We start from the raw sequence: 19,353 nt of genomic DNA on the forward strand, positions 1-19,353 counted from the left end.
CATCTAGTTTTGACCTCGACAGAACAGTTTATGTGCAGAAGGGAGCATGCACTTGGCAGAGTTCAATGACTTAAGAGTGAATCTTAATGTAATATATCAAAACTGCATGGGGTGTCCAAAACTTTTTATCACCACCACTGCCTGTTTACCTCAGTATATTTCCTTTTTGTCTGATATTACCTTTGAGTTGTATCTGCCGTTGTTTATAGTCGGCCAGAGTAACACGTGCTGCTAACAGAAGAGAGTAAATGAGCAGTACTGCCCTGCTGTGTTGGTGTATAATTAGGAACATTATTGTTAAATATTCTGGAATCACAGCCCAGAGAGAATAGTTAGATTATTATATATGGTCAGGACCTTGTGATACATCTATTTGCATTATTCATTGTATTATTGATTCTGTTGGGTTTCTGTAAATTGACTTAGAGTCTGGTTTTGACCAACTCTATATATAAAATGTCAAGAGATAACTTTTTTTTGTGATCTGGCGCTATATAAATAAAATTTTGATTGATTGAGTGATTTAATTGGTTTTCCCCTGTAAGTCGCTTTGGAAAAAAGCGTCTGCCAAATGCGTAAACGTAAACATAAACGTAAACATATTAGATTGTGAACTACAATCCCAATATACATAACATACATACATATAATTTTTATGATAATTTTAAGTCAAATTGAATATAATTTGAAAGTAGACATACTTCATATACGTCCTTCAAGGTTTGGTTTTGTACTTTGTCAGGTGTGCTAAACAGAAACTCATTCCGGTCCAAATTTGTTTTCGTTTGAACTTTCAATTAAACGTCTAATGAGCATGATCGAAGTAACAGTGAACAAAAAATAAGCAGATCTATTCAGCCTCTCTCCAACTAACCCATCATGCAGGTGAGCAGCTGCTTCTATTTACCACAGTCATCACCGCCCATACCCATGCGCTCTAATTTTGTCTGTCACCGTGACTGCAAACAGAAAACAACTAGAAGGGCACCCAGAGAGCACAGGCCTCTGGCAAGGCCTACACTCCACTCATTCCACAGTATTATTATGACATATGTTTTCCTCCTTTTTGTCAGCTTCTGTCGCTCGTTTCTTAAATTTACTTACTTACTAGAGCTGGGCGATATGGAAAAAAATTATGATATCAATATGTATCACGAAATAAATCAAATCACTTATTCTGTCAACCTTAAATTTTCCGTTACTCATAAGTTAGTTGTGAAGACATCAGAAGGTTATTTTTTTAATTTAAATAAGATTTATTTTCTGTCAGAGGTTGAACATGACAGATGTGCTGAAGAACATTATACAACTGTTTCAGATAAGTAAAACAGGTACATATATTTAAAACTAAACTAAAGGTCTGGCCAGCAGGCCAAAGCCTTCAAGTTTTAAAAGAGAATGCATACAAAAAAGACCATCTTCACGAAACAATGCAGGGGGTATATACGTGGGGGTGTGTTCCATAACTGTCATAACTACCGTAAACCGAATGGGAAACTTAACATGCTTTGACCATCCGACTCCTGGGTTCTATGCCGCACCCTACTTTTCAGTAACCTGGTCACCCGAGTTCTTGGTCAAATTTTCACCCGAGGGAACACTCATCCCGCTGCAGCCCAAACATTAGTGTGTGTGCTGCGGCTGCTCTTACACCTGTGCTGCGCACGTCAACCTAACTCAGTGGTTCTCAATCTTTTTCTGTCAGGCCCCCCTTTGGAGGACAAAAAATCTCCAGGCCCCCCTCAACCCCAACAACACTGTAACAGTGGTGAAATTATAACTTTTATTGAAAGAAACATCAATACTGTAACAATCCTTTTTGCTTTTCCTTCAATTATTTGTGGCACAAATTAAAAGTAACTTGGATTTTTGTGTGAACAATACAAATAAACTCAACAAGACTGCTCCCTGAGACAATATTTTTCCAAATAAAAACAGGAAATGCACAATTATCTTACATCTATGACAGTAAGGTTCCTTTTTTTAGAACAACAAACACATTTTGGTAACAAAGACGAACATTTTAACAATGAGCCCGTTTGCATTGCACATCTCAGAACATTAAAGTGCAAACTGTACAAACTGTGCAAAAACACAAACATTGCACATTTGTCTTTTCCAGTCCAATCCTTGTCCATTCTCCAAACCTAAACTCTTTGTCTAGTCTAGTGACAGATCACCGTGGCAGTAGATTTGTTTGTTGTACGTCCCTAAAATGAGTCCAGGGTGCTCCAATGCTAAAACATCAGTTCCACCTGCTACATGTTGTAACCTGAAAAAAAAAAAAAAAAAAAAAAAAAAACCACCCAGGAGTGATCCCATGACCCCCCCAGCAAGCTTTCACCCCCCCCCCAGGGGGCCCGCCCCACAGTTTGAGAAACACTGACCTAACTTGACATGGCTCTAGCATGATTGGTTCAGTGCAGCGCTACTTAATTATGATTGGCTGTTCTTACATCTGTCAAAACATGGACGAATGAATTCTATCGCAACTGTATCGAGCATGTCTCATATTTCTAAGGAGGAAAAGTTATTTTGCAAAATATATGGTTATCATTTTATCGCCCAGCCCTATTACTTACTGTTACCTTTGTAAATTCTAAGAAAGTGCGAAACAGTTCCAATTTCTGTCTTTTAATGGATCCGCTACAAAATGTTAGGGGTTCATCTTTGGTCCCAGCCCTACCCTTCCTCTAAGTTTCATGAAAGTTGGTGGAGTACTTTTTATGTAATCCTGGTGACAAATATGACAAATGGTAGTGCTTAAGTAGAATAAAATACATCGATAGAAATAGCTTGTGTAGCCACAATTCCACAACATAAACTCCCACTGTGAGCTCTTACTGTCATGCGTTCCCAAACCAGCTTGCACCTACAAAGCATCTGTGTGGAGTGTGCACATCAAGCAGTTCATTTAATTAAACTTTTGTACCTAACAGCTTGATAAACCTTAAGGTGAGTGCCATATCTTGACTGCAGAGAACCCACAAAATTGGCAGAAAAACAGACTAGGCTTTCTGAAAACACTAACACATGCCAGGTAATATTGGGCATCATATTTTAATGGGCTCCACTTTATGGAAATATTTGTGACTTGTTGGTGCAGTCTGTTCCTCATGCTTGCTCCGCTCAAACAACACTTGGAAACTGAATAAATGCGGAGAGATGTGTGATTAAGTTTGCTGTACAAACTTTAAGAACATGATCAGAAAAAACTGGTAGTGTGGTAGTGACAGAAACATGTCAATATGAAGAAGGGACTTTAATATTGCTTCTCTCATGTCAATAGCGTCTTTGAAAACAGATATTGGCAGCTGATGGAGCATGTGAAAGGGTATTTCTTCCAGGAGGAGGAAACATGCTGGTTTTCACTTGTGTGGATACAAGCAAGAAATGGGAGGTATGTAGGTCAGTAGTTTAGGTATCTCTGAGGTGCCCCTAAACAAGCAGGGAGTTATGTCAGACGATTATGTTTCAGCTCAAGTGGAAACTGGTTGAAATCAGAGGACCTTCACTGGATCAGTCAGGGCTGACAGTCGATCTACTGTAGACGGCTGCAGCTCCCGCAGTGTGCGATTGTGTCAGTGTGTGTTAGAGACTGGTGAGCCAATAGTAAAAAAAAACAAAAAAAACAAAAAAACAATACAGGCCCAGAGATAAAGGGAAAAAGACAGGGTTGGCAAATAAAAAGAGCAGGTGACGCGAGACAAGACAGAGACAGAGGGTGATAAAGAGAAGGCAGAAAACTGTCTGAAAAGGCTGGAGATGAGACACGAGACGAAGTTGCGGTCTCTCTCTCCACACACACACACACACACACACACACACACACACACTCAGTATTTAGGGAGCTCTTCATACTTGGCTCTACTCTGCAACGCTGCATCTCTGCCCTCACACACCATTACACAGCCATCAGTGCTATACAGACTACTAATTTACTTTAAAGACCAGTTTATGTTTTATGCTTACTTATTTTGCATATGAAAAACTTCAGAGATGTTTGATGGAAAGTGCATTTAAAGTTAACCATCCATGAAAATAGCAAAACTATTCCACTAAAACAAGAAAGTTCGTCCTTGCTGATAATATTCGAGTCAAACCGAACAGATTAGGCTGTCATTATTTTAGTCGCTGCAATTATATCTTCTTCAACACTGCATTGATCTTGGCTTTTTTCCTAGTTGTAATTCATATATGTGCTGACCCACTGGATATGTCATTTATCCTCCCATATGAATTCATTTATAAAAACAAAGCAGGAGTGTTTACTGTCACTGTATAAAGGAAAAGACATGAATTGGCTTACATGTTTAGCTGTTCAAGATGTAGCTATTTATTTCTGTATATATGAATGAATGTATCATAAAGTTATTTTTTACAGCACTGAAATGTAACTTAAGTAAAATATGCTGGTGTGACTGTCATTTCTCTCATTTAATAAATATTAATGTTATAAGATGCCAATGATTCCATCTGCTTCTTAAAAACTGGATTTTAATGCTGCTTTTTTTTCTCTGCTCAGTCTTGTCTTGCTACCACTGACATTTCAATAAAACATTATTTCACTTGAAACACCCTCATGTTAATAACTTAAGATGCATTTTTCAGACACTTTTTAAAGATACAAAACAATGCTTCTTCCCATAAACCCCTGTAGAGTTATGGATTATATTATATGGTCTATTTGCCTCTTTCTTTTACTTTCTTTACCTTACTTTTACTATCTTTTTTATGTTGCTTTTATGCATTTAATGGTTTTATAACTGTTTCTTGCTACAAATTTTACCCGAACTCCCAGGAAGAAGAGGTTTTGTATCTCAGTGGGATCTCTCTGGATCAATAAAGGATAAATAAAATATTAAACATTTGAATTTTTAAAGACTAAACAATAGACAAAGCTGGAGAGAGACTAGATCGGGCAGTAGCTTAGAGTACAGAGGGGATTGTGAAGGAGAATCAAAGAATGTATCATATGTGAATGGCCATGCATGAAGAACAGATGCTGCACTTTGCATTCAGCACCTTAACCAATAACGCAGAAAAAAGACAATTCCGAAGTGGATATTTAACAAGTGTAAAAAACATCTGAACATCTGCTATCTCTGAATGTTGTGTAGTGTCATTTGAGCAATGTTTGTTGCAACATTCAGCAACAGATTAAAACAGCTTGAGTGGATGGGTGGGTGAAAATAATCTTAACCCACCCGTGCACCCATCCATTCATCCATCCATCTAGTCTGCTGCGGAGGATTTTCTGGGGATGTGACTCAGCACAGAGGGCGGCAGCATAATTAGCAGACATGCTAAAGCAAGCTTATCCTAGCACTAGGCGGCTAACTCCATGACCTACTTTACAAAGAGGATTTTCCCCACCACTCACTCTGCCGGTGTGCCTGCTCGCCACCGATAACTCTGTGTAACAAATCTGACACGCACACACACTCATTCACACAAACACCTACACACAAACAATGAGTCAGTGATGCACAGTGAACTTCACGCACACACATAAAATATATGCAGCGTAGGTACGTGCGGGTGAATACACACTGTACAAATGTAGGTACAAAGTGGCAGGGACGAATGGAACATTGAGAGGAACGTTAAAAGGAAAACACACACACCCACACACAGCACCAGCAATAGAGCCTGAAACCATGTCATAGTCAGACTGATGGATTTTATGTTGCTAAAGTGATCTGGCCGATTGTGTGTCTTTGCACTTTTTGTGTGTGTGTTTATGTGCTTGTGTGTATCTTATTCCATTCTTTACGCTGTGCTGAGCACTCAAATCTGACTTAGCCTCTCCTCGGAGAGTGAGAGAGTGCTCGATGTGAGAGGAATCCTGTCTTATCTCCTTCTTTGGGAAAAGCTCATCTTGTCTTGTTGTGTTTGTTTCTGCATATTGCGCTGTCTCTCATCTCCCTCCTTGGCTTGCTCCTGACAAACACCTCGTCCATCCTCCTCATGTACTCCATCTCCCCTCTGTCTCTCCTTCCCCCTCTTCTTCCCCAGTCTCTCCTGCGGATTCTGCCAACCTTTCCGCTCTTGGTGAGATGCAATCAGCTTGGGAAGTTATTGACCAGCAGCAAGCTTAATGAGGCTGATACAATGAGTGACCAGAGACCTCTAACTTTTTACAAGCACACCTCATTACAGTCGCACAGGAAAAGGTGGTAAAATAGACAAAGGAGAAAGGGAGATAGCATGGATTTCTTTAAAAAAAAAAAAATCAGGACCAGAAAGAAAACATGGGAAAGAAAAGTAATGAGAAGAAAAAGTTCTGAGTGGGAGGAGAGATGCTGAGGCAGCCAGGGAGCTCAGTGTAGAAAATGTGCTTTAATCTACACATCAAATGAGAGCAAAAAGTGCCTTTGCTGGTTTTTGTGATGGTTTGTGTGCGTGTGTGCACACCTGTGTCTACATGTACAGTTTCATGTGTGTGTGTGTGCAGGAAAAAGGCTGATTACAATAACAAAGAGCTACCAGTTGGAAGCAAAAATCGTAGCAGTGTTTCACTCCTCCCAAGCCCAGATCAGAGAAGAACCAGATAGTTAAAACCAATAAAAATCACACATTATACCTCTCTAACCCCAAGCTTCTTTTTTGCCCAACCTTTCCTTGCTACTCTCTTGTTATTTTTATCTTTTGTTTAAGAGTGAATGGCTGTCTGGTGTGATTTTAAACAAACACAATCTGCACCAATGGTCCTCAAAAGAAATTAATGGAGCTCAAAGGTCACCAAAATCAAAGTGAAAGTCACTAGGAAAGAAAGGTCTTTTTTTTTTTTCTCCAACTTCTACTCTCGACTGAAATGCCCTCACGGGATTACTTAGGGGTGACTGGTGATTAAGTGGTACAGCCTAGAGCTAGAGGGAGAATCAGCTGGGTGGGGATGTTAACCGCTCACAGACAGTGAATCTCTGGTATGTGACCAACAAAGAGCTCCATGGATTTCAGTGCCACTGGTCGGCAGGAACACATGCAGAAACAACACTCGAATTCCCCCACATCACAAGAGTCTGCTGTGGAATTAGTGTATGTAGTACTTCCTTTATTGCAGTGTTTTCAATCAAATTAGCTCTTTGGTGTCTACTTAAGTATGTCACATTATTACAGTCTGGCTCCAGATTGTTCATAATTAGTATCAAACAAGAATGTGCATATGAATACATAGTGTTTACCTGAGAAACCCCATAGAGTCTCAGCTAATCCTCAGAGAGAGCTTGTTCATTCAACCATTACTGATTGGAGTTTTAGCCTGACTTCAATCAGCTAAAATATGTGAAAACAAATTCTTCGATGTAGCTGCACTGTATGTAGAAGGGGTTACTGCAGTGCTAATCCCAATTGCCCCTCAGATCAAATGTTTCCTGCACTGCACTGAACTCTATTAGGACCTCTGACCTCCTGACCTGCTGCCAACGAGGTCATGGCAGCTGGGTCATTTGTCACCAAGTGTCCATCTCTGGTTTCACCTTCTTATGACCTATTTTGCTGTACCCTTCTGCCTTTTCTCACACTCTTAGAGCTCATGCATAATATCAATGGAATTACTCAACAATTTGTTAACATCTTGTACTTGTATAAATTATAGCATGTAAAAGAAAAACTGATAAGGCAGTCTGATACTCATCTAATACCTAATGATGCTGTTAAACAGGGACAGAAGGAGGCATTTGGTGAGGGTTATGTTGGTGTAATGACCTCTATGGACCTGCGTTCCTAAATGCAGGGTTTTTCCAGCACAGAGGACGATGAAGTGGCCCCCTCCATTGAACTTTGTGCCACCTCAAACTCCAGTGGACAACCAAAACAAACATCTGTGCTCCACTGATATCTGATCAGGTATACTGATTTGAAATCTGCATTTAGAATTTGTCCACCAGATCAGAATGATTTATATGAGTGGAGTTATGTCAGCATGTTAAAAAACTCAATTATTTTGCACCTTTTATTGCTTATTCACAATCTGAGGATAATATGTGCTAAACTGGTCAAATTTACTTATAGATATAAACATTCAGCACAATTAAGAGGAAAACTAATGCCACATTTCCACTATGTGGTACCGGCTCAACTTGACTTGGCCTTTTTGCGTTTCCATTACGAAAAAGGACCTGGAATCTGGCACTGGGTACTACTTCTTTGGTATCACCTCCGCCGAGGTTCCAAGACTGGGGAACAGATACTAAAATGTGACGTGTAAACACTGCAGACCACTGATTGGTCAGAGAGTTGTCTCTGTGACCCGCCGTTTTACAAAAAACAGATGCGGAAGTTGACAGTAAATATAGTGGTAGGTTAATCCACATGATGACAGCCCGAAAACTACACCATGGTCGGTCCAGGAGATTCAGATGTAAAAATTCAGCATGAGCTTGACGGAGCAACACACAAAAAGTGAGATTATCAGCAACTCTCTGAGCAGACGACACGAAAGTAACGCGCTGCATCGCTATGACGTCCAGGTACTCTAAAGTCGATAGTATCCTGTAATGGAAACAGTCTCTAGGAATAGGACCTGGTACCCGAGTCGAGCCGAGCTGAGTCGAGCTGAGACAAGTCGAGCTGGTTCCACGTAATGGAAACGCGGCATGAGTAGCAGAGCCCACTGTCTTGACTCACAGTTGTTCTAATATGTTTCAGACTGTTGATCTTGACTTGTGGGTTGTGACAGTTTCCCTCTGCAGGAATCAACAGTAAACACTCATCATGTCTGGGCTGAAGGGTCCTTGGTGCCTTGTGTCCTTTTCAGAAATATCATGATGAAATTGTTCACCTGCCCGTCACTTACATCACACCAAACTGAGTGGGAAAACAGTTACGAATGAAGGAAAAGAATTTTGACATTCTGCAACCTATTGTTCATATGGTTCTCAAATAGTTAGTCAGAATTTGGGACTCTATCGCTGACCAGAAAATTCAGCACCACTAGTATAACAGTTTAATGCATTGCTTCTATAGGAGACTCAACTTTGAGGGGAATAGTGGACACCAGCGTGTTCTCAAATCCAGGGTCCAATGGAAATTCATCTAGCATTTCTAACTACTTTTGCAGATTTTATGGTAATCTTCACACATTCTTTAATGTACTAAATAAATGTTATTATTATTTTACTGGAGCAGAAAGGAGGCATGGTGCCACTGATTCCTCTTTTTCCTTCAAGGCTGCCAACAAATGCTGCTGTCTGTTTACACACAGGTGTAGAGATAAAAGGTAAATCTGCATTAACACTCGGCACTGAACCTATATTCTGTGATTTTGCTTACTTGAAGAAAAGTGTGATAAAATAATGGTAAAACACAGCATATAATGATTACAGCTTCTAAATTATGTTGTCAAAAACTTGATCCAGATGAAAACATTGTACACATGATTAACATGGTTCCACTCCAGCCAGTAAAACCCCAGCACATGTGTTTTTTTGTGTTTTTTAACAACTGTCATGTAACTTTCTTATTTTAGCCATTACCACAATATTTTCCTTACCCTAACCGAGTTGTTTTTGTGCCTAAACCTAATCATAACAGTGTGTTTGCTACTGTAAGCATGATGATGTTCACCATGTAACTTATTTTAGTCATAACCATAATCTTTTCCTCCCCTTAACCAAGTTATTTTTTGAAAACATGGCATTGTTACAGCCTGCATGTGTCAGTTATGTAGTTTTTAATGTTAACACTGTTATTCTGGGCAACTGTGTCTTTTTAGGAGAGACTGATAATTGACTTATTCAGTATTTTAGGGATGAGGGTGTGTTGAAAAAGAGCCACTGCGGAGGAGGGATGCACATGTTTGACAAGCTGCAAGACAGATATACATGTAGAAGGAAGGGGTGTGTGTGTTTGTGAACAAGAAAATGGGGGAGGTGCAATGTAGGAGTTAAAAAAAAACACACACACATACACCCACTCTCACCAGAAAACAGACAGCTGGAGTGACAAACATAAAGGGGGCACGTAGAGAGATGAAAGTGAGGAAAAGGGAAAGGCAGAGTGCATTAAAGGAGCGGCTGTAATGACAGTGAGGACCACACAGAACAGTGACAAGTGTACATGTGAAAAACAAAGGAAAGAATGGGCTGAAGGAGGTGTGGAGAGGGAACGCATGGATCTTTTGGTTCTGGAGGGATCGAGGGCCCAGCTGGTGTGGGGGAGGAGAGGGGAACAGGGAAAAGGAAGGATGATAAGGACACAGAGAGACACGGTCCTGTTCTTTCCAACTCGGGTGTTTTCATCTGTCTCATCTGTGCGAGTGGGTCTGGGTGTGATTCATTCATTCATTGCTGCAAAGCTCTGGGTTCAAGAATGACTGTGTGTGTGTCTATATGCGGGTTGAGGTTAAGGGACTCACAGCTGTCCTCCTCTTCAGTGATAGCGCTGACAACGTAGCAGGCATACACGAAGCCCAGGAGCTGTAACACAGAAGCAGATAGGAGAGGTTAGACAGCTGATGCACAGCTGTGTGTTTTCTCTGAAAGACACACAGATACTACAGGAAGAACGGTGAGGTGTGTGGAGAAAACACTTTACTTCGGCCGGCAGATGATGCAACGTGGTGAAATCAACACCGTTTAGCTGGAATGATTTATTGATTCGTTAACTGAAAACACATGAAACAATTTTGAGTAATAATCGTTCAATTAATAATAAAAGCAGCCACAGCTGATTTGCAAGGGCACTGGGGATAAGCTGTGAACTTGTGAGTAAACATTAATATTTCGTCTGCTGTATGCCGAAGGTGTCTGTTTGCTCGTTGGCTCTGGGGTAGTGTATGGGAGGGGTTTTAAAACTTTATTGCTGTCTGTTTCTGAACTTGTGGCTGTGTGAGTATTTACCACAACCCAAAGGTGAACACCAAACAGCCAAACAAAGAGCTGAGTGTTGATCCACAACAGTGAGGAATACTCTGTAGGTTCATCTCTACGAGCACATTACACATAGACATCGAACACAATACTCTTGGTCATGTCTTTAATCAAGTATGTATGCAAATATCAGCAATTAGCCGATTCCAGCGCCGTGTTAATACAGCTATTAATTATTATGACATATATAGATTAATAACAGGTGATTAAAAATAAATGAGCATTAAAGTTTTTTTTTTTCATTATGTTATCCTGTCATTATATCAACAACAATCTGTAGCTTGGGGCAAAAAAAAAAAATTTATAATAAATCATTAAATTGCACTTCACCATTCAAAGTATATACAGTCGCGGAAAAAATTATTAGATCACCCCTTGTTTTCTTCAATTTCTTGGTCATTTTAATGCCTGGTACAACTAAACGTACATTTGTCTGGACAAATATAATGATAACAACAAACATAGCTCATAAGAGTTTAACTTAAGAGCTGATATCTACCCATTTTCCATGGTTTTCTTGATAATAACCAAAATCCCTTCAGTTCTTACATCAATAGCTATGGCATTGTACTGCCAAAAACAGTGCTTTCAGGCATTCCATGTTTTCTTTTCTGTCTGTTTTAGTCACGTGATACACACAGAAGTTAGTACTTGATTGCATAACCATTGTTTTTGATGACTTTTGATGGTCTAATATTTTTTTTTGCGACTGTATGGTAGTCATTACACCACACATACTGGGTCCATTATTTTGTCCAAATATTTGCTTTGATCTGTTTTAAGATATTAAGAAGGTCCCAGTATGAAACGACCAATATGTAAATGTAGAAAATCTATGCAACTGTGTATTACAGTAGTTGGTAACAAAGTTGAGGAATATATAAACTTATGTTCTCCTGTGCTTTAATAACTGTGTCAGCAATGCTTTGAGAGTTTACAGCTTTAGCGGTGCTCACACAGTAACACAGATGCACCAGAAATCAACAGAATGAGCACACAAGTGACTGTACGGCGTCATACACACAGGAAAACACACAGCACTGAGAACAGCCCGTGGAACTGGCAGATGGCTGTCATCGACTCAGAAACAGACACAGGGAAAGACAGTTTCTCTCCACCCAGTCATCCATCCATCACTTGGCACTTGGCCATGCCAATTAAAGCAGCGTCGGGCACACTGCCCTCCTCGCACACTGAGTGTATAAACACAGAACCCATGAGAGGAATGGCTGCCTATGATGCTGGGTGGCAATTTATATAACGTTCATTCATCCTACAACTTAGCCTGGCTGTGGTAATTACGAGAGGAACAAAGATGGTGTGCAGCGTTCAGGCCTTTCATCTCCATCATTTTGGGTTTCAGTCTATTTTTCATGGGTGCTCCGTACTTTGCTTTGATTGAAGTTCATCCAGATGTAGATTAAATGTTTTATTTATGAATGAAACGCAGGTGTGTCGTGTAACAGTAAAGGGAATGGTTCTGTCTCTGTGTGGGCTAGATAAGATATGTAACTCTTCTCTGCGCTTCTCTCCCACATATTTTTCCCCCTGTACTATCTAATTGCTGGTCTCACCCCATCCATTACAGTGGTGGTGAAATGGAGGTGAATTAGCATATGTATAAAGGCAGTGTCAAACACAAGATGGTGTTAACAGTGGGGGGGTACACCCTTTTTTCACTTGTACTGTGTGTATGTGGCCACGTGTGTTTTTTGTTCTGTAAAAGCTGGCATCAAGTGTGTTCTTGTATGAGTTAATACAGTAGGCAGAAGTGCCTGTTTGTTTAATTTCCATAAAGGGCTCTGATTGCTGTTGTGGTCTTGTGATTTAAACACACAGTAAACATGTCACAGCAGACAAAAGTAGAAGCTCAAGCAAAAGCCAAGAAAAAACAAAACAACATCTCAGAAGAAGATTCTGTCACTGAACGGGCAGAGAACTTTAAACCGTAAGTTTTCTAAAACAATACATACTAAAAGAATGTATTTACACAGAGTTGAAGACATACACAGAGTATTTCATTGTTCAAAGAATACAAGTTGCAGCTTTATTCTGCCTTGATATACTGTACAAAAAGTTAGGAACACAGAGCATGATAACAAAAGATATTATGGCTAAAAGGAGAGATTGTAACCTGTCTTCGAAGGGGAAACCTGAGGCTGTTCTGTCTGAATGAACAATATAAGAGAAGCGGCTCATCGCCCTGAAAACAGTTGGTTCCATAACAATCACAGAATGTCCATTATTATATTTAACATCTTTCCACAGGACAACACTCATAACACTGAGTTTGTAGTCTCCCCTGTTTTAGTCGAATCATCTCTAGAAATGATCAGTTAAATAAAAATGTAAATATAATCAACCAACTGTAAAAAATGTCAGAAATATATACAGTATTTAATTTATTTCTTACAAAGGACAGCTATTGGCACTGGTGAAGGTCTGTTGTCTCATGAGCTCATATTATGCATAACGGCAGACACAAATATTTTATTTGGCTCAGTGTAAATAGATTTCATTTATTTATTTATTTATTTATTTAACCAGGTAAATTATTTGAGAACTGATTCTCATTTACAATAACGACCTGCCCAAGAGGGGCAGCATACAATAGATAGAGAACAGACAGAGCCAGTATAAATAGGAATCTCTGTTTAAAAAAGAGATCAAGTAAATGGAGGCATATCACTGCTCATAGCTACTGACAGCACCAAAAAAAAAAAACGACTTTACTACAAGTTCCATCTCCGGCCTCATCTGCCTATTATAGACTGATCTTAAACTATTCTGTCGTCTAGTTTTCTTTCCTATGGCTTCGATACATTGGTGTGATGTACAGGAAACTAATACAATCGGAGAAGTGCACACTGGGTGGCTTTTTGCCAGAGGCTCCGCTGTCCTGAGCCAAAATAGGTCAGTGTCCTCAATAACAACTGACAATTCCACTTATAACTCCTTGCATTTTAAGCGGCCTTAAATCATGCCCACACAGACCACACACACATATACACACACAGCCCTCAGCTTTCTTCTTTGACTTCCCCCTGTCACTTCTGGAGTTCAGGGATCACTTTGGAAATTAATGTCATATTAATTAAGTTCATAAAAGCCCCCTCCTATCCCCGGAGACTAGACCTCAGCCTGTCACCAAGGACGCGCCACACTAAAGCCATCTAATTTGCCTGCCAATCACTTACTTCTCCCTTGTACTCTGCAAATTTGTCTTTATGTCAGACACTTTCCAGGCACTGCTCTCCAAGTCACTGCCAGTAAGAAAACATGAACTCCCGTTGTGTCATTTCCTCACCAACTCTGTGTACAGTCTTGTTTTGATGTTGCTGTGACATAAAAGTGCCGTCCTGCTCTGTGGTCTGTCTTCTCCCGTCTCCTCTGCAGGTTGCTGGGCAGGGAACAATGACAACTTACAGAAGAAACCCGGCAGAAAAAACGCATTGCTGGATGTGGGGGGAAAACATCAAAAGAAAAGCAGTGCTCCAGTGGGCCTTTTAGTATTTACAATGCTTCATGGGAAACTACAGAAGTTATTTGTGATAGTTCTGCAGTATTTGTGTTTTTCCTCTAAGATAATGAGGGGTAAAAGAAGTTCAAGGCTCAGCCATTCGTGTATGAATGTGTGTGAGAGGAAGGCAGGCTGACCAAAAAAAAAGCTGCTTGTATTTGCATAAGTTAATGAAGGTCAGGTTTACACTGAATATGTCAGTCCAAAAAGGCACAGACCTGTCTTGACTAATGTGCATTCATTCAGAGACACCAGTGCACTATGGTTGGGTGTACTTTATGATCAGGACTATGCACAGATCTCAAACTTACTTGTTTGGATGGGCTTTTCTATGAGAAAAAGTGCAATTATCAGTCTTTTTTTATTACAAAGTACTGCCTGCTCTAGTTTCAATGCATGTGACTGAACAAACAGTCAAGTAATCGGTTACTTAAAAAGGATACTAAAATATTCAGCTGAACAGAAAAATAATAATTCACTGTAGCTCTGTATCTACCTATGGGGATTATTTGCAAAGAATTTCAAGATGATCAGCTCGTCTGTGTATACATGAGTGCAGTGATGGATATCTGCGTCGATCCATGAGCTAATTAACACACTATTGATTGTAGGTCAGTGTCGGGAGAAAATTCACTAAGTGCTATAATGAAAGGAATTCTGAGGCTGAATATATCACAAGAGAAAGGAAGGAGAGAGAGGGGCGTACAGATGTCTTGTAGGTTAATTACACAGGACTTTCTGGCTGACAATAAGGAGCAAGCGTCTCTGCACAAAATTAGATGTGTGTCTCTGTGTGTTTGGGCAGCTGCATGTTTAATGACAAAACATGATGAGATAGGGACTGCAGAGACCCCGTCCACCTGTTCTTTTCCACCAAACCGCCCCCCTCTCTCTCTATCTCTGTATGTTCGCTTTCACACACACATCACAGATGTATAGTGTACACTGGACCCCATGTGGTTGGTACAGGTCTACTGTGCTGATTTGCATCTTTCTCATTAAATTACTGCACATAACAGCATGTTATGTCTAAAAAGATCCTTGCAGAGAAATAAAGGCTATAGGAAGAAAAAAAAAATGCAGGTTTCAACAAGAAATACGGAGTTCTCTGGATCAAAAGGAAGCAGATTGAAGCAGACAAATTAAAGGAACTGACACAAAAAGAAACACAACCAGGACAGGGATGTTGTCTAAAGTATTAGTAGCTCATTTCTCCTCTCCAAGTTCTCCATCTTTTGCATTTTCTGCCTACTCTCAGAAGTTTAAAAAGACCAAATATTAGAGTAAAATTAATCTGAGCAAAATCCATTTCCCTGCAAAACAGATTAACAATTAAAGCTCTTGGCAGCGAACGCCTTTGAAGTATAATGACGGCAGTCATGTTTTTATGATGTACTGTGAGTAGCCTGACACAATATTCAGTGGCCTCCAGAAGCCTAATTCTCTCCTCTGGTCTTGAGGTCTTTCTTCCCTTCCTTCCTATTTTTGGCAGCAGTCTAAAAACTGCTCGTAATCTGCATTAGATGGCTTTTAATACTGTGATCACCATAATGTTTTGAAGCAGACACTTTAAAATAGAGCAGCAATGCAAAACCAAAGATGACATACTACAAAAGTGCAATATGCTATTATTATACCAGACAATGCTTGGCTATCTCCTGATTTGTGACAGATTACTGGACTTCAAATGCAAGAACATCAAAGATCCTTCTGTGCAGATTTCAAATAAAAACATATTGAGGCCCAGTGGAGATGGTGTTAGACTTTGAAAACAACACATGGACTAAAGGAGTTATCAAAGCTGACCTTTTGGTTGAGTGGGGGTGGGGGGTGGGGGGGATCCTGCTGTTCAGAAAACACACATCCGACCCTATAGGTAAGCATAGCCCAGAGCCGTAATCACTGGGTTCTGCCCACATTATAGGCCTGCTGTGGGGGGCCCCTCTAATCATCCAGGGGCCATTATTCTTCCCCCACTTCTAGTGTGCTCCCTGATGAGACACATGCCACACTTGAACATAGAAAGTAAACTGACATGACAGCTATTGCACTTCAAAGAAAACACAAACAGGAGCAGAAGTAAAAGTGAACGGAAAAAGACAGAAAGGAAGAACTGTGACATCATTTGTGGGAATTTTGATGGACGTGAAGGTCAAACAGTATGAGATCAGGGCAGGAAAAGGAGACAGGAAGACAGCCAGAGCTGAGAGATTGTGATGAGAAGGTGGAAAAAAAAGGGATGAAAATGAGAGGAAATGAGCAATGGAACAAGAGAATGACGCAGACTGCTGCCCCCCCTATTATCACCATCCACACAATCCTCCCAATGCAGGTTTCTAGGGAATGTAGGAGTAACAGAAAAAAGTGTTGCCTGTGGCAGTAATAACCTCTACTAAATGATATCTGTGTGTGTGTCTCTGTGTGGATTTTCTTTGGCTGCTTTATGAGAAGCTCAGCAGCTCTGACAAGGCCTTGACGTCTCTCACTACTCCCTTTAAGCTTGTAAAAGTTATGTCTACCGATGTAAACTGAATCTCATATCCTGCACAGTTTTTCTTCTTTCTCTTGTGTACTTTTTTCTTTCAGGCTCCTCTTTATCTCGCAGGAGTTGTTTTCTCCGACTCAACTGTTTTATTTAAGAGCGAAGCAGTGCACAGGACCGAAGTAAAGCAGGATGATAAGACGATATATAGAGCGTCAGGGAAAGAAGTGTGGATTTTCTGCTGACTGCATTGATAGGGAAATCAGTCATTATTATGACACTAGTGGAAAACCAAAGCCATTCAACGGTAGTGGTATACACTGTAGGTGCTGCCAACAAATAACATAAAAGAGAATTTAAAAAATCCCATTATTGATAAATGAATAATATATTGAGGTTCTTCCATTTCAGAGCTCGTTCTTTAAACTGGGAAGTTACTTTTTGGCTTGTCTGAATGTAACCTGTGGTGGAAATAGGCAACCGCATAAGACTGACTGTACCAAAGCACCACTTCTGAACGGCTTCCCTCCATGTCATGATGAATTAAAGCAGACAGATGACAGTGACGCCTCCATTACTGGCCAACGGATCCACATTTTTCATCTTAATGAAACATACTCCTTGGAGTCCAAACTAAATATTTAATGGCCTCTCACGGCAACCTTGAAACCCCTTTAACAAAGACAAAGGGACACCCCACTTTACTGTCATTCTTTCATTTATCCTTTTAAGTCCTTCTGTCTGAATCCCATCTCTTCCACTAGGAGGGAAAACAAAAAAAACAAATGTCTATTTCCCTATGCATGGCTGTGGTTTTAGCTTACGTGAAAGGGAAAAAACAAGGGAGAAAAGGCTATTAGTAACACTGGGATTTCAGTACCAATTTCGCTGCCTCCCTTGGGAGCTGTTCCCGCAGAGATGCTATTGACATTACCATGTAAAAATGCATGCAAGGAGGCGTTACCATCTCATATAGGAGAGGTAAAAGTGCATATTTGGATGGAAGGAAACAAACCAACAGTACATAGGATGGTGAGTTTCAGTGCAGAGACAGTGCAGTAAAATGAGCTGAGCCATTTTATTGTCTTTCTCTGTGGGATGATAGAATGAATGGTACAGTCCATTGCTTCTCGATACCAACTCCCACTGCTAGTTTTCTGATCTACCATATATTTAACTGCATCCACAGTGAATTCCCAGGTGTCAATTGAATGGTGAGAATGAAACCCAGCAGGTCTCTGAAACCCTGTTGACGTAGTTAAGTTGAAATCATCAGCTGCTCTGTATTAGTATCTCTGACTCTGTCCGTTTCTTTGCGTGTGTCGGTCACCTACTGCCACCATTTAATCCACTCCACATGTATTAAACTGGCAAAGAGAGTGAGAAACAGATAAGTGCTTGGTGCTTGATGGAATCAAAGAGTGTGTAAGTGAATGCTACGATGTGTAAATGTGTGTTATGTGCCTGTCTGAACAAAGTTCCTGCTGTGCAAATACTGGCAACTGAGGGTGTGCTGGCCTATGTCCAATAAAAGGTTAGTCAGTCATACATGAGTGTGTGCAAATGCGCATGCAGGCAGGATGTCTGCTGTATAAAGAGGACAATAACAGCTTTTCCAGTGTTTGAGTAACCTGTTAGCAGCTGGCAGGTCTGAGCCTCCGCCAGACAAAACAACAGATCAATTTTTCATTCAGTGACCGGGGCAGAGGAAGGGAGGCTGTGATAGACAAAATAACAGACTGCTGTCTAAGAATATTGAGAAAAGTGCTTGAAGGCAAACTAAAACAACACCTTTCTGTCTATCATCTTCACTTTTCACATCACAAATCAAACTACTGCATCTTGTCCAGACATGTCCTGCATTTATCTTTGTGTGAATAAGTGAGGGGTGATGTCACATGCGTTGCTAACTTGTACTCACGGCAACGAGAATCTGTGTGCCACTGTGCACAACTTCAATGTACTGGTAGTCCATGAGGCAGCCCATGACAGTGATGTAAGAGTGACTCTCAGTGGTGCGGACCCCTGGAGCCTGCGGCATCTCTCTCCTCACACAGCCTGGCCCATGTTCACTCCACCAGGAGTGATGGGCTGAGATGTTAAATGTCAGCAGGTCACTATCCTGAAAGGGAAAAAAAAAAGCTTACTACTTGGAATCAATTCATCACAAATCATGTACCAGTTACTACTATCAAATTATTTTTTATGAGAAAAACAAGGGTGGAGTCACAGATCAAGTTCCACTGACACATACTAGATGTTTTTGTGCCAGTTTCACTTTAGGAGCAGGCTGCTAAAACTCATTTTCTCATTTACAGGAGTATGCAGATATGCTGATCATACAAGGGGCCATTCAAGGGATACTCCATTCTAGCCCTTTTATATGCATACTTTATTTCTTTCATTTCCCATATTCATATATTTGGCACTCACGCATGCATCGATATATTAAACATTATGAGATGCATGCATAAATG

The 19,353-nt window shown here is 40.4% G+C and overlaps 1 protein-coding gene across 3 annotated transcripts in view; it reads right to left on the bottom strand.

Moving 5' to 3' along the window:
- nkain4 (sodium/potassium transporting ATPase interacting 4) overlaps nt 1–19,353 on the bottom strand; it is a 50,296-nt gene that overhangs the window by 6,247 nt on the left and 24,696 nt on the right. For all 3 annotated transcript variants that reach the window (XR_003935783.1, XM_030138163.1, XM_030138162.1), the window contains exons 4-5: nt 18,798–18,998; nt 10,361–10,421 (exon numbers count right to left, since the gene is read on the bottom strand). Coding sequence is in view for 2 of the 3 variants with exons in the window: in XM_030138163.1 (XP_029994023.1) it covers nt 10,361–10,421; nt 18,798–18,998 (262 nt within the window). In the remaining variant the exon portion in view is untranslated. The remainder of the gene's footprint in view (nt 1–10,360; nt 10,422–18,797; nt 18,999–19,353) is intronic.

The sequence above is a fragment of the Sphaeramia orbicularis genome, chromosome 7 (assembly GCF_902148855.1).
Source record: "Sphaeramia orbicularis chromosome 7, fSphaOr1.1, whole genome shotgun sequence".
Lineage (NCBI taxonomy): Eukaryota > Metazoa > Chordata > Actinopteri > Kurtiformes > Apogonidae > Sphaeramia > Sphaeramia orbicularis.